At 43.8% G+C, this 13,891-nt stretch overlaps 1 protein-coding gene across 4 annotated transcripts in view; it reads left to right on the top strand.

Moving 5' to 3' along the window:
- The window catches only part of LOC144509385 (nuclear receptor coactivator 7-like), a 94,916-nt gene that overhangs the window by 19,081 nt on the left and 61,944 nt on the right, over nt 1-13,891 (top strand). For all 4 annotated transcript variants that reach the window (XM_078238154.1, XM_078238156.1, XM_078238155.1 and 1 more), the window contains 3 exons: nt 8,191-8,261; nt 8,345-8,452; nt 13,219-13,332. In XM_078238154.1, the coding sequence (XP_078094280.1) occupies nt 8,191-8,261; nt 8,345-8,452; nt 13,219-13,332 (293 nt within the window). The remainder of the gene's footprint in view (nt 1-8,190; nt 8,262-8,344; nt 8,453-13,218; nt 13,333-13,891) is intronic.

Below are 13,891 nucleotides of genomic sequence, written 5' to 3'. Positions count from 1 at the left end.
TAGTTCCCCAGGGTTAGGTGGGGGGGGGGGGGGGGGGTGGTGGTGAGGGAAGGGGTGAAACCTGTCCTGTACCTGGTCACAGTCGACTAACCCCTGCTGTGCATGGGCATTGAGTGAGATTAGGATCAGGCATGGATACCTCCCTCATTTGAATAGCTTATTGATGTTCAGCGTTAAGGTTCCTATATGACTAATGCTGACTTGCATCAGGTAATGGGGAGTAATGAGTGTTAATGAAACCATTCCTTAATAAGGAGTAATTTCCTTAAGAAGAGAAATGAAAAAAACTGGCGCGATTTTTAAAATAAAGTAAGTTGCGAATGGTTAAAATGGTGTTTCTGGATGTTGCTTCTCGGATGTCAGGAAGGCTTTACCTAGTTTTTATTCTGGGGCCAGCATTTTTATTGCCCACCCTAATTGCACTTCAGAAGGTGGTGGCGAGCCTCTTTCTTAAACCATTGCAGTCCATCTTCTCCACTTTGCGCCAAAACTGGCTTCCAGTTTCCTTCTGAAAATTCAGTTTGCAACCTGCAGGAATCAATAAACCAGCAGTACCAGTGACTTTGGGTCATTCATTTATTATTCTGTGTTTTATCAGTGTAAGATTACAGCTCACAATCTGATAATTAGGTCCAGTCAGAGCAATAATAAAATGTAGAGTCTGCTTGCACTTAAACTAACGCTGCTTTAAAACAATGGTATGGAGATGCCGGCGTTGGACTGGGGTAAACACAGTAAGAAGTCTCACAACACCAGGTTAAAGTCCAACAGGTTTATTTGGTAGCACAAGCCACTAGCTTTCGGAGCGCTGCCCCTTCATCAGGTAGAACTCCCACTCACCTGATGAAGGGGCAGCGCTCCGAAAACTAGTGGCTTGTGCTCCCAAATAAACCTGTTAGACTTTAACCTGGTGTTGTGAGACTTCTTACTGTGTTTAAAACTATGAGCTATTTGATAGTGTCACTGATTTCCAATGGGCAGTGCAGTATCAAACCCAAAATGGAAATTAGCTAAGGTTATGTACAGAAAGACTCAAATGTTCTTGTGTCTGGTCTTGCAAAAACCTGAAGAAGGGGCTTAGAGCCTCGAAAGCTTGTGTGGCTTTTGCTACCAAATAAACCTGTTGGACTTTAACCTGGTGTTGTTAAACTTCTTACTTGCAAAAACCAGCAGGTTTAGTTGATTATGCTGCTGACGGCACAAGACACATGCATCAGGAACCACTGGAACTAGAATAATATTTAATCTGATATAAAAGTTACTTTAAGGAGTGTTATATTTTCTGAGTGAGTTTGCCAGCTACTATATCGTTAAGAAGACTGCTGTCTGTGTTTATACCGGCTATCCATTCCTAAACTATGCCCAGTTCCACTTTTGTCTGGCTGTGGACTTGGCACCAAGTTTCCAACTTTTAATAATGGATAAATCTTTAATAAATAAAAAAAATTAAACATGATATTTTAATGGAATATCTGAATATTAAATGGAACTAGACAACACCAGTGCAAACCAGGTTAATTCTTGCACCAAACTTGGTTTTATATTTCTTTAACAAGGCCATGCACTAACAATTGGATATGGCCATTTGCTGGGGTGGGGATAGCGATTATCCCATGTCCAGTCAAAGTGATGATGTGGAGATGCCGGCGTTGGACTGGGGTAAACACAGTAAGAAGTTTAACAACACCAGGTTAAAGTCCAACAGGTTTATTTGGTAGCAAAAGCCACAAGTTTTCGGAGCCTTAAGCCCCTTCCTCACCTGAGGAAGGAGCAGCGCTCTGAAAGCTTGTGGCTTTTGCTACCAAATAAACCTGTTGGACTTTAACCTGGTGTTGTTAAACTTCTCACAGTCAAAATGATGCAGGCAGCACATAATCTTCATTCTGCCTGCTCGCCTTCATAATTGTGGCATGCATTGCCAAACATGCTGCCGACTAACTGCACACTCAGCAGGTGACCCACTGGGATCACGCGAGGCGAGCACAACCTCAAGCTAGCCTGCACTTCTACTAGGGGAGGTGCGTTCTGACTGCAGCAGGTTTCAGAACTGTTTCTGAAACTGTGTGAGCTCCTCCAACAACGCAGTACTCCCATTGTTGTTGCTGCAGCAACAAGGGAAATGTCAGATGTGCCTCACCAGAAAGTTCCATGCTGCTGCCTTTAAATAGCATCAGTCCCTTGTGCAGCTGAACACTTGATCAGCTATGTGTATTTAAGAGAGGGAATTCACAGGACCTGTGAGGTTGAAAATGGTAGATCGACAGTCAAATTAGCATTAGACGCTGACTGGTGTCACAATCTCTGATTGCTTCTGGTGCATGCACGGCAATATCACGGCAATATGGTGTGCTGGTCTTTATCAATCGAGGGATTGAGTTTAGGAGTCCGGGGATAATGAGACCCCGCTTGGAGTACTGTGCTCAGTTTTGGTCGCCTTATTACAGGAAGGATGTGGAAAAGATTGAAAGGGTGCAGAGGAGATTTACAAGGATGTTGCCTGGATTGAGTGGCACGCCTTATGAGGATAGGCTGAGGGAGCTCGGTCTTTTCTCCTTGGAGAGACGTAGGATGAGAGGAGACCTAATAGAGGTGTACAAGATGTTGAGAGGCATAGATTGGGTGGACTCTCAGAGGCTTTTTCCCAGGGTGGAAATGGCCGCTACGTGAGGACACAGGTTTAAGGTGCTGGGGGGTAGGTACAGGGGAAATGTTAGGGGGAAGTTTTTCACACAGAGGGTGGTGGGCGAGTGGAATCGGCTGCCGTCAGTGCTGGTGGAGGCAAACTCAATAGGGTCTTTTAAGAGATTCCTGGATGAGTACATGGGACTTAATAGGATGGAGGGTTATAGGTGGGTCTAAAAGGTAGGGATATGTTCGGCACAACTTGTGGGGCCGAAGGGCCTGTTTTGTGCTGTAGTTTTTCTATGTTTCTATCACCTTTCCAGACACAGTCTGTCAGCAGCAGGTCACCTCGCCAATGCTATTCTCTCCAGGCTCAAGCGCATACATAAATTTTACACCCTAAGTTTTTTTCTTCTAGTTATCTCTCCTAGATCCCAATGTCTATGGCAAGAATGGCTTATGTGTTCCTGTTCACATTTTAAGCTTTCCTGCAGCGTGTTGGAGAAATTGCTTGCTTGAGGGCTAATTAAATTATTGGGCTGGAAACAGTAAAGAAGTACACTAAGGTGGCATGTTATGATTGCTTTACCTTAATGATTCCTCAGCTATAACCCCTAGCCTGATTCAAACTCAGCTAGAAAACTTTAAAAATCTTTAGATCTTTAAGAACTTAAAAAACAGTAGAAGGGGTGGATCCGGAACCAAAAGAGAAAATGCTGGAAAATCTCAGCGGGTCTGGCAGCAGCTGTAAGGAGAGAAAAGAGCTGACGTTTCGAGTCCAGCTGACCCTTTGTCAAAGTTGATTCCAGCATCCGCAGTAATTTGCTTTTATCGGGTGGATTGGGTGTATTTGGTGATATGAGGCTAGCATTGATGAGCAGATATCCATTTTTCATTTGTTAATAATTAAATGATTCTGGGAAGTGAAAGGCTGCTGAGTTTTCATTGACTACACTTCAGATGGCCTCGGAGGGCAACCTCAAGCCTAACGGATCCAATCACGGACAGCATTTTTTCAGTCTAGGCTGCAGCTGTCGGGCCCTATTGGCTGACTGGCATTAGAAGATGCACTGGCAGAGAAGTGACACTGGCAGAGTGGCTGGCCAGGGAGTAGGCATATTGTCATTCGGAGAGTGGGCAAAAGATGCCTCTCCTATGGATCCAAAGCCATTCTCTTGGAACAACACTTGAGGTCTCCAAGGACGCTATTGGAGAACAGAATGCTAGTGAGCTGACACTTTAGTAACCTCTTCCAACATTGGCCTCCAAAAGCCACATGGCAGCTGTCCGAGTTTTCATGCCTGCAGTGTGAGCTACCAGATTAGTTCTATCAGTTTCCACGGTTGCAGTTTCTGCTGACATGAAAGCTGTCAAGATGGATTCTGCTGCGGTACTGATGGAGCTGACCATTGGGTTCAGGTGGGTGGAATAGTCTCCATATTCTGCGTAAAATCTTGAGGTTAATTGGAGCTTGACTTAGAGTCATAGTTTTACAGCACCCAAAAAGAGTTCCAGATTCCTACCATCCACTGGGTGAAGAAATCTTTCCTCAAATCTCTCCAAAATCCTGCGCATTACCTTAAATCTATGCAACCTGGTTATTGACCCCTCTACTAAGGGGAAAAGTTTATTCCTATCCACCTATCTATGTCCCTCATAATTTTGTACATCTCAATCAGGTCCCCCCTCTTCTCTGCTCTAAGGAGAACAACCCCAGCCTAACCAGCTTCTCTTCAAAGCTGAAACGCTCCAGTCCAGGAAACATCCTGGTGAATCTCCTCTGCACCCTTTCCAGTGCAATCACATCCTTCCTATAGTGTAATGACCAGAACTGCACACAGTACTCTAGCTGTGTTCTAACAAACGTTTTATACAGTTCCATCATAACCTTTCCGCTCTTATATTCTGTGGCTCGGCTAATAAAGACAAGTATCCCATATGCCTTCTTAACCACCTGATCTACCTGTCCTGCTGTCTTCATGGATCTATGGACATGCATCCCAAGTTCCCTCTAGTCCTCTGTACTCCCTAGCATGCAACTGTTCATTTGTATTCCCTTGCCTGGTTAGTCCTCCCAAAATACATCACCTCACACTTTTCAGGGTTAAATTCCATTTGACACTGTTCTGCCCATCTGACTAGCTTGTCTATATCATCCTGTAATCTGAGGATTTCCTCCTCATTGTTTACCACATCACCAATTTTTGTGTCATCTGCAAACTTACTGATCAAACTCCCCTACATTCTCATCTAAATCATTAATGCACAATACAAACAGCAAGGGATCCAGCACCAATGGCATGGATTTTGCCTGCATCGGTACTATCTGATGCAGGTGGTCTGTGCCCTTTGCCCTTCTGCGCACCCATTTGCACACTCAATTCGGTTTAGAGCCCAGCGACTTCAGGAGTGAAAGGGTAAAACTTTGGGGGGAAAAAAATACCATTTGGATAGACCAACTAATTAATTTTTGATCTGAGTATGTTGAGTGGAAAATTTGCCTTAGTCTGCACAAACATGAGTGCACTCATTCAATTCAGGGAGTTGAAGTTGATTGCTGCTTGTTCAGGTGAAAACATTGTGTTGACAGTGGCAAATTACTGAGCCAAGGTTATTGAAGATCACTGAGGCAGCTGTTGCTATAGGAAAGGATTTGGTGTCCTCAGAAATATGAACAATTGGATAATCACCCTAAAAAAAAATTAATAGCATCTAAAAGCAGAAAATATACATGTGCTTGCATTTAGTCTGTAGGATTACAGAAATAGGATGGCTTTGATATTTCTTTTGCTTTTAAAGAGATTTGGAAGGCAATGAGATTTGCATTCCACTCAGCCTACCTGTTCTTATTGTTATGTTTTGAAGTATAAGCACAGGTAGCTGTGCACAGTTTTGGTCCCCTTACTTGAGGAAGGACGCAAATGCATTAGAGGCGGTTCAGAGAATTATTGAATCCCTACAGTACAGAAGGAGGCCATTCGGCCCACCGAGTCTGTACTGACCACAATCCCACCCAGGCCCTATTTCCGTAATCCCATGCATTTACCCTAGCTAATCCCCCTGGCACCAGGGTCAATTTAGCATGGCCAATCCACCTAACCCGCACATCTTTGGACCGTGGGAGGAAACCGGAGCACACGGAGGAAACCCATGCAGACACGGGGAGAATGTGCAAACTCCACACAGACAGTGACCCGAGGCCGGAATTGAACCTATGACCCTGGCGCTGTGAGGCAGCAGTGCTGACCACTGTGCCACCGTGCCGCCCAGGTTCACTGGATTGATTCCAGGGATAAAGGACCTGTCTTTTGAAGAGAGATTGAGCAGTTTAGGCCTATACGCGCTGAAGTTTAGAAAAATAAGAGATCTAATTGAAGGATACAAGATGCTAAAGGGATTGAAAGGGTAGATGTGGAGCACATAGAGTCGTAGAGCAATACAGCACGGAACAGGCACTTCGGCCCAACTGGTCCATGCCAACCATGGTGCCCTCCCAGTTAGTCCCAATTGCCCACATTTGGCCCATTTCCCTCTAATCCTTTCCCATCCATGGACTTATCCAAATGCTTTTTAAATGTTGCCATTGAACCCGCCTCAACCACTTTCTCTGGCAGCTCATTCCATACACACACCACCCTCTGTGTGAAAAAGGTGTCCCTCAGATCTCTTTTAAATCTTTCCATCTCACCTTAAAGCTTTGCCCTCTAGTTTTCAATTCCCCTATCCTGGGAAAAAGATGATGGGTGTTCGTTCTATCTATGCCCCTGATGATTTTATACACAGGTGTTTCCTCTTGTTGGACATTCTAGAACGAGAGACCATAGTTTTAGGCTAAGGGGTGGCAGATTTAAAACAGAAGAGAGGAGGAACTACTTCACTCGAAGGGTCGTGAATCTGCAGAATTCTGTAGTTCGTGCAAAAGTAAATCAAATTGATCATTAAATAATTAAAAACCTACTTTGCAAAAATTCTGAGCGTGAGCATTTCAGATGGGAAGAATTCCTTAATTAGGTAGATTTTTATGCTCCCTCCGTTTGCTGCTTCTTCCCCTGAAGGTGCTGATTGTTGCTAAGGTTTGAACCCGGGGCAGGGGCTGTCAGCCGCGCAAATACACGCAACTACATACACACACCCCACACACAGACACACACCCCACACACAGACACACACACATACCCCACACACAAATACACACCATTCACACACCCACCCACACACATACACACCCCCCACACACAGACAAACACACACCCCCCACACACATACAAACACACACATACACACACAAACACACACACACATACCCCACACACATACACACCACACACACACCCACCCACCCACCCACACACACGCACACATGCACACACACACCCCACACACACCCCACACACACAGATTAAGGCAACCCTGCTTGCTATGGCATCTGGGTCTTCCTCACTGTACGGCCTGATACCAAACACCTATTGCCTTTGCCAACAGAACCATATAGGAGAGTTTAGTACTCCTTTCAAAAATTTTCCATAGCTAGTCTAAAGCTGAGGAAGCCTGGTCACAAATCGAGTTCATTGCATGGGAAGTAAATAAGTTAATGCAGGAAAGATGATTGGACCCCAAGCTCTGGAAGGTCCTCACTTTCCACCTCTAAGCGACACCTTAAATCCTACCTCTTTGACCAAGCTTTTGGTCATCTGACCCAGTATCTCCTTATATGGCTCGATGTCATATTTTATTTTATAATGTTCCTGTGAAGTAACTTGGGGCGTTTCATTATGCTAAAGGCGCTATATAAATATAAGTTGTTGTTGTTCTCGTAGACAGTCTGAAGCTTAGATTTTATAAGCCTAAAGATTGTAGGAAGAAGAGCAGACTGATGGATAAGGAGTTTCACAGTTCTGGAAAACAGTGAATTAACTCTGGGAATTAGTTCAGTGAACATGATTGATGCACTGAGGAGGACGAGCACGTAGACAGATTGCAGCTGAGCAAAGAACTGCTAATTTTCATTATTTATCACATGAAGTCCATTCCTTACCAACACCAGAGGATAATTCAATTATAGTTGAAACCATTCTGGTAGACTTGCTCATTAGTGGTTACCAGTGTGAAATTCTCGCCTCCAAGATCAAACCAAATCAAGCTTTAATCACCGGGGGCAGATTTCAGTGCAAAATTCTGAATCCATTTATTAAGAACATGCCAGTTGCAGAAGAAATGGGGATAATGGTTTGTGAAGTTGGACAATCATTCCCAACTGATCCATGCCCCATTTTACAATGTGTTGGGGTTTGGACCCGGACAGTGGGGGATTCTGCCTGAAACAGGTGAGAGCTTCAATAAAAAAAAATGGAGAGAGAGGGGAAGGAGCATTCTGACATTTAATGGCACATGACCTACCCTACTAAATCCTTTTAACCTTTTAAACACCTCAATTATATCACCTCTCAAACTTCCGTGCTTGAATAAATACAAGCCAAGTTTATTCGGAAGATCATGTGGGCTGGCCTCCACCCCCACAGTGAAAAGCATTTGATGATTCATTTTTTTTGTATCTTCAAAATCCCTCAGAAAACAAAAAGGAAGAGAAAACCGGTCGAAAATTAATCCAAGAGAAACCAGCCGGCACTATAGAATACAGAGTAAGTATTCTCCAATGATATCACTTTCTTCGCTTGTCTTTCTCATTAACAGATTGAAATACAGTGTGTGGTTCTTTTTACAGGCCGGAATGGAAGACACACTCTTTAGCATAGCCCTGAAGTTCAACAGTACGCCAAATAAACTGGTTCAACTGAACAAGCTGTATTCACAAAGTATTGTTCCTGGGCAGGTATGTGAATGGTTAATGACAAGAAGAATATCCACATCCCAAAAAAGAACAAGAACTATTGAAAACGCACAGTGGGTTAAAACATAGAACATAGAAAAGCTACAGCACAAACAGGCCCTTCGGCCCACAAGTTGCGCCGAACATGTCCCTACCTACTAGGCTTACCTATAACCCTCTATCTTACTAACTTCCATGAACTTATCCAAAAGTCTCTTAAAAGACCCTATCGAATCCGCCTCCACCACCACTACCGGCAGCCGATTCCACGCACCCACCACCCTCTGAGTGAAAAACTTACCCCTAACATCTCCTCTGTACCTACTCCCCAGCACCCTAAACCTGTGACCTCTTGTGGCAACCATTTCAGCCCTGGGTAAAAGCCTCTGAAAATCCACTCTATCAATACCCCTCAACATCTTATACACCTCTATCAGGTCACCTCTCATCCTTCGCCTCTCCAAGGAGAAAAGACCTAGCTCTCTCAACCTATCCTCATAAGGCATGCCACCTAATCCAGGCAACATCCTTGTAAATCTCCTCTGCACCCTTTCTATGGCTTCCACATCCTTTCTGTAATGAGGTGACCAGAACTGGGCACAGTACTCCAGGTGGGGTCTGACCAGGGTCCTATACAGCTGCAGCATTATCTCCCGATTTCTAAACTCAATTCCTCTATTGATGAAGGCCAGTATTCCATACGCCTTCTTAACCACAGCCTCCACCTGCGACGCTGGTTTGAGCGTCCTATTAACCCGGACCCCAAGATCCTTCTGATCTTCCACACTGCCAAGCGTCTTACCCTTAATATTATATTCTTTCATCCTATCTGACCTGCCAAAATGAACCATCACACACTTATCTGGGTTGAAGTCCATCTGCCACTTCTCCGCCCAGTCTTGCATCTTATCTATGTCTCGTTGCAACTGCTGACATCCCTCTACAGTATCCACAACCCCACCAACCATCGTGTCATCAGCAAACTTGCCAACCCATCCTTCCACTTCCTCATCCAGGTCATTTATAAAAATCACAAAGAGCAAGGGTCCCAGAACAAATCCCTGGTGCACTCCACTGGTGACCAACCTCCATGCTGAAAAAGACCCATCTACAGCCACTCTTTGCCTTCTGTGGGCAAGCCAGTTCTGAATCCAAAAAGCAATGTCCCCTTGTATCCCATGCCCCTTCACTTTCTCAATGAGCCTTGCATGGGGCACCTTATCAAACGCCTTACTGAAATCCATATAAACTACATCTACCGCTCTTCCCTCGTCTATGTGTCTAGTTACATCTTCAAAAAATTCAATTAGGCTTGTAAGGCATGATCTGCCTTGGACAAAGCCGTGCTGGCTATTTCTGATCATACTATTCCTCTCCAGATGTTCATAAATCCTGCCTCTCAGGATCTTCTCCATCAACTTACCAACGACTGAGGTTAGACTCACTGGTCTATAATTTCCTGGCCTATCTCTTCTCCCTTTCTTGAATAACGGAACCACATCCGCAATCCTCCAATCCTCCGGAACCTCTCCCGTCTCCATTGATGACTCAAAGATCATCGCCAGAGGCTCAGCAATCTCTTCCCTCGCCTCCCACAGTAACCTGGGATACATCCCATCCGGTCCCGGCGATTTATCTAACTTGATGCTTTTCAAAAGCTCCAACACATCCTCTTTCCTAATGTCCACATGCTCAATCTTCTTAGTCCACTGCAAGTCTGCGCTGCAATTACCAAGATCCTTTTCCACTGTGAATACTGAAGCAAAGTATTCATTGAGTACCTCTGCCATTTCTACTGGTTCTATACAGACTTTCCCACCATCACATTTGATAGGTCCTACTCCTTCACATCTTATCCTCTTGCTCTTAATAGTTAGATAGTGTCCAACAAATAAAATAGTTTAATGTTTCCAGTACATTGAGATCTGTCTATAGTACTTTAATGTGAGTGTGTGATAGTGGAGAAAGCATCTTCTTTAATAAGTTTTCATACATACCAATAATTTTTTACTGTCCAAACATAGCCTTTTTCCAATCGTAACTCCAATAGACACGTAGCTTCTTCCATCAGATGTGATGAGCAAACTGCATGGTGTTGTAGGTAAAATAATACCTCTGAGACTAGTGGTAAGTCAAAGTACAGTGGTTTATTTGCACAATTGCACAAGACGTCCGATGCCTAACACGGCCTCAGACTTCTCATCAAATACAGGTCAAGAGCAAACATTTATACACATATTTTCACCCCTGGTCACGTCCTCATCGTCCCATGGTTATTGCTGTCTTGGCAATTCCGTCTTTCCCCTGTAACCGTGGCCATTCCAAGGCTGCGAATATCTGTTTTGTCGCCACCTGTATTGTTTATCTATTACACAAGATTATAAGTTTGCATAAACAGGTTAACTAAAATACAGGAGCCTATATAGCAATTTATATCGATAATGATGAATAGTATATAATGAATATATATTAATCTATTAGTATGTGATCACAGAAGGAATATACGTAAGTTCCACCATGTTAAACAAAGGTACATAATATAACATAAAATGGAGTCTAGCTGATTCTGCTTAGCTTATACTAGCTGGGAAAATCATACCGCAGCTGTTTCCCTTATCTGGTTTGGATGCACAAAAACAAGTTCCACAGACATGAACACACCGAGCTCTGACGTAAACATGGGCTCCACAGTGTTTCTCACAAAATCACAGAGATCACTTTAAGTATTACAGAGTTAATTAACCCATTCCCGTCTTCAGTGGAATTAGAGTTTGGATTTAAATGGTTTATTTTCTAGACAGTAAAATCCAAATTCTGGTACATAATGATGCAGCCAGACACAGAACACACACCAATTAATATAATTGTAGCTACAATTAGCTGCTGAGGTAGTGGAATGCAGTACCAAAGTTAACGATTGCAGCACAGACCATGGGCTGAATTTTCAAGAGGACAGGGCCCAGAAATTTTGAGGCCAGACATTGTGCTGGTTTCTCAATTCCATTCCCGAGGTTGACATGGTTTTGAGGCCTGGCAAGATGGGCAAGCGATGAGGCTCATAAAGAGCCTTGTTACCCAGAGATTAAGGAGGGATTTTCCAGTCACCTTCAGAATCCCAATGTAATGGGGGATTCAGTTCAAGTTTCATCAGAGTCACTCAGCTCCATACCTTATCGCAGCTTTGATCCAGACATGAACTCCGGGACTGAATGTGAAAGAAGAGTCAGGAGGAGCTGCCCTCAACATCATGGCAGCTTTCTGTCAACAGGATGGGCACACATTAGGACTACTGCCTGGGGGCAGGCACCTAGTAACAGGCTGAGGTTCCAGAGCTCCAGTGCGGCCTACAGGCCCTTCCTACCCACCTGGCTGTGGGTACAGCCAAAGGCCAACTTGTAGAGGAACTTCCTCCCCCATAAGTAGTGGCTTGCTGCTTTTTGGTATTTTTAAATTAAGTTTTAAAAATGTGACTGAGAGGGGACATTTCCATTACTGACCTCAGTTACTGACCTTTTTATTGTATCCAGGTGCTGCTCTGGAGCTGGAATGTCTCTGATTTACCTCGCAGCTTCAAGAACCCATCTGTTGCCCATAATTAGACAGGGAGCCTGTCTCCATGCCAATTAAGGGATGCCTCGGTCAAAATTCCAACATCCCAGTGTTTCCATGGGGGCATGTTTGGGATCTGGAAACAGCCCCCACTCCTGTTTCCCATCCCCAAAGTGAAAATGCATCGCCATGCCGGCTTTTAAGAGTAGGTTGGATAAGATGTCGACAGAAATGGGAATAAAGGGTTATGGGAATGGAGTGGGTAAGCAGCTTTCGGACTACTCACATAAAGGATAAACACCAATGAGGATGGGTTGGACCAATCTGCTTATTTCTATTTTGTAATTTATACAGAAACCAATGTTTGCAAGTGTCTACAGCCAAAAGTACGAAGTGGATACATTAATATTGGCCTCTTCCCATAATCTCCACATCACAGAGGTCCAGTCATTTCAGTTCACTCAATATAATATTACAAACTCCTGAGTACACTGGACGCAGCAAAGGTTATGGACTCCAACAACAGTCAGTTATAATGCCTGTACACTGCAGCTAGCTGTAACCATATTTGAGCTGTTTCTATAGAACTATGACACTGACCTCACATGTAAATCTACCTAAACATATGGAAGATTGCCCAGCATTGGAATTGGGCTAATCTCCTCCTCCCACTCGTTAGTGATAGCAAGAGTGATCAGGTGCCCTCAAGAGACTCAGTAATAAGCGGTTCACTAGTACTCGGTTCAAGTTCCCTCAGAGTCACTCAGCTCCGGACCTCATCGCAGCTTTGATTCTGACATGAGCTCCAGAGCTGAATGTGAAAGAAGAGTTGGGAGAAGCTGCCCTCAACATCTGTCGAGTATGGGAACAGGATGGGTACACATTAGGACTACTGCTGATGTGGAGAACAACTGTCAACACAGACTCGTTGGAATGAGTGACTTTTTCACATAGAATATAAAAATGACTGCTTATGTGTTAAATTCAAAACAGAACAGGGCAGCCTACCATTTTAGTTGCTAATGCTACCCTGTTACGTAATGGAGTATTTTGCAAACATAAGCTTGATAGATGAGTGTACATTTGCCATTAGCTTGAGGTGGAAGCTCTTGTACAGGGTAATGTGTGTCCATTCGCATCAGATCCAACCCACTTAGAAAAAAATGTTATCCATAGAACCCTAGCAATGAGTAAATCTGAATTGAGAATTTTTCCTGCAGCAATTGTACGTTCCTGATCCGGGCATTGCGTTGAGTGAAGACAGCCCCATGTCCTCAAGTCCCAGCCAGTCACAGACTCTTTCTTCATCAGATGCAGAATATGACAAACTCCTGGTAAGTACTGCCCGGTGATGGGTACACCAGCGGAGTGTCCAATTAAAGCCTCCTATCTGTCCTTTGGCCAGTCCCTTTTTAAAAAAAACAATGTTTCACTTCTCAGTGATTTTGTTTTCAAATTAGAAAGGCAACAGTGGAAGGACAAGAAAAAAGGCAGCTTAACTTTAAGAACAGGAATGGTGAAACTGAAAACAAGAAGAATAGGATAAGTTTGTATTTGGAAAGTGGATGTAGAGAACAATTAGTTCTCGAATAATGATAAGGAAACTGATGGGAGGTTTGAAAGGAACTAATGATTTTCTTACCTAGTCTTTCGATATTGTTAGTTTAAAAGGGCCAGCGAAAATTTTCAAAAATAAATATATGAATAAAATGATACATCAGCAATGCTTCAGAATGTTGGAGACTCTGCAGAGCTATAGCTAAATGAGGACCAACTCACAATACCCTGGTATGAGATGTTAAATCATAAAATCCCTACAGTGCAGAAGGAGGCCATTCAGCCCATCAAGTCTGCACCGACCACAATCCCACCCAGGCCCTCTCCCCATAACCT

The sequence above is a fragment of the Mustelus asterias genome, chromosome 21, assembly GCF_964213995.1.
Source record: "Mustelus asterias chromosome 21, sMusAst1.hap1.1, whole genome shotgun sequence".
Lineage (NCBI taxonomy): Eukaryota > Metazoa > Chordata > Chondrichthyes > Carcharhiniformes > Triakidae > Mustelus > Mustelus asterias.
The sequence above is the reverse complement of the archived record's forward strand: the minus strand, read 5'-3'. Positions and strand labels throughout refer to the sequence as shown.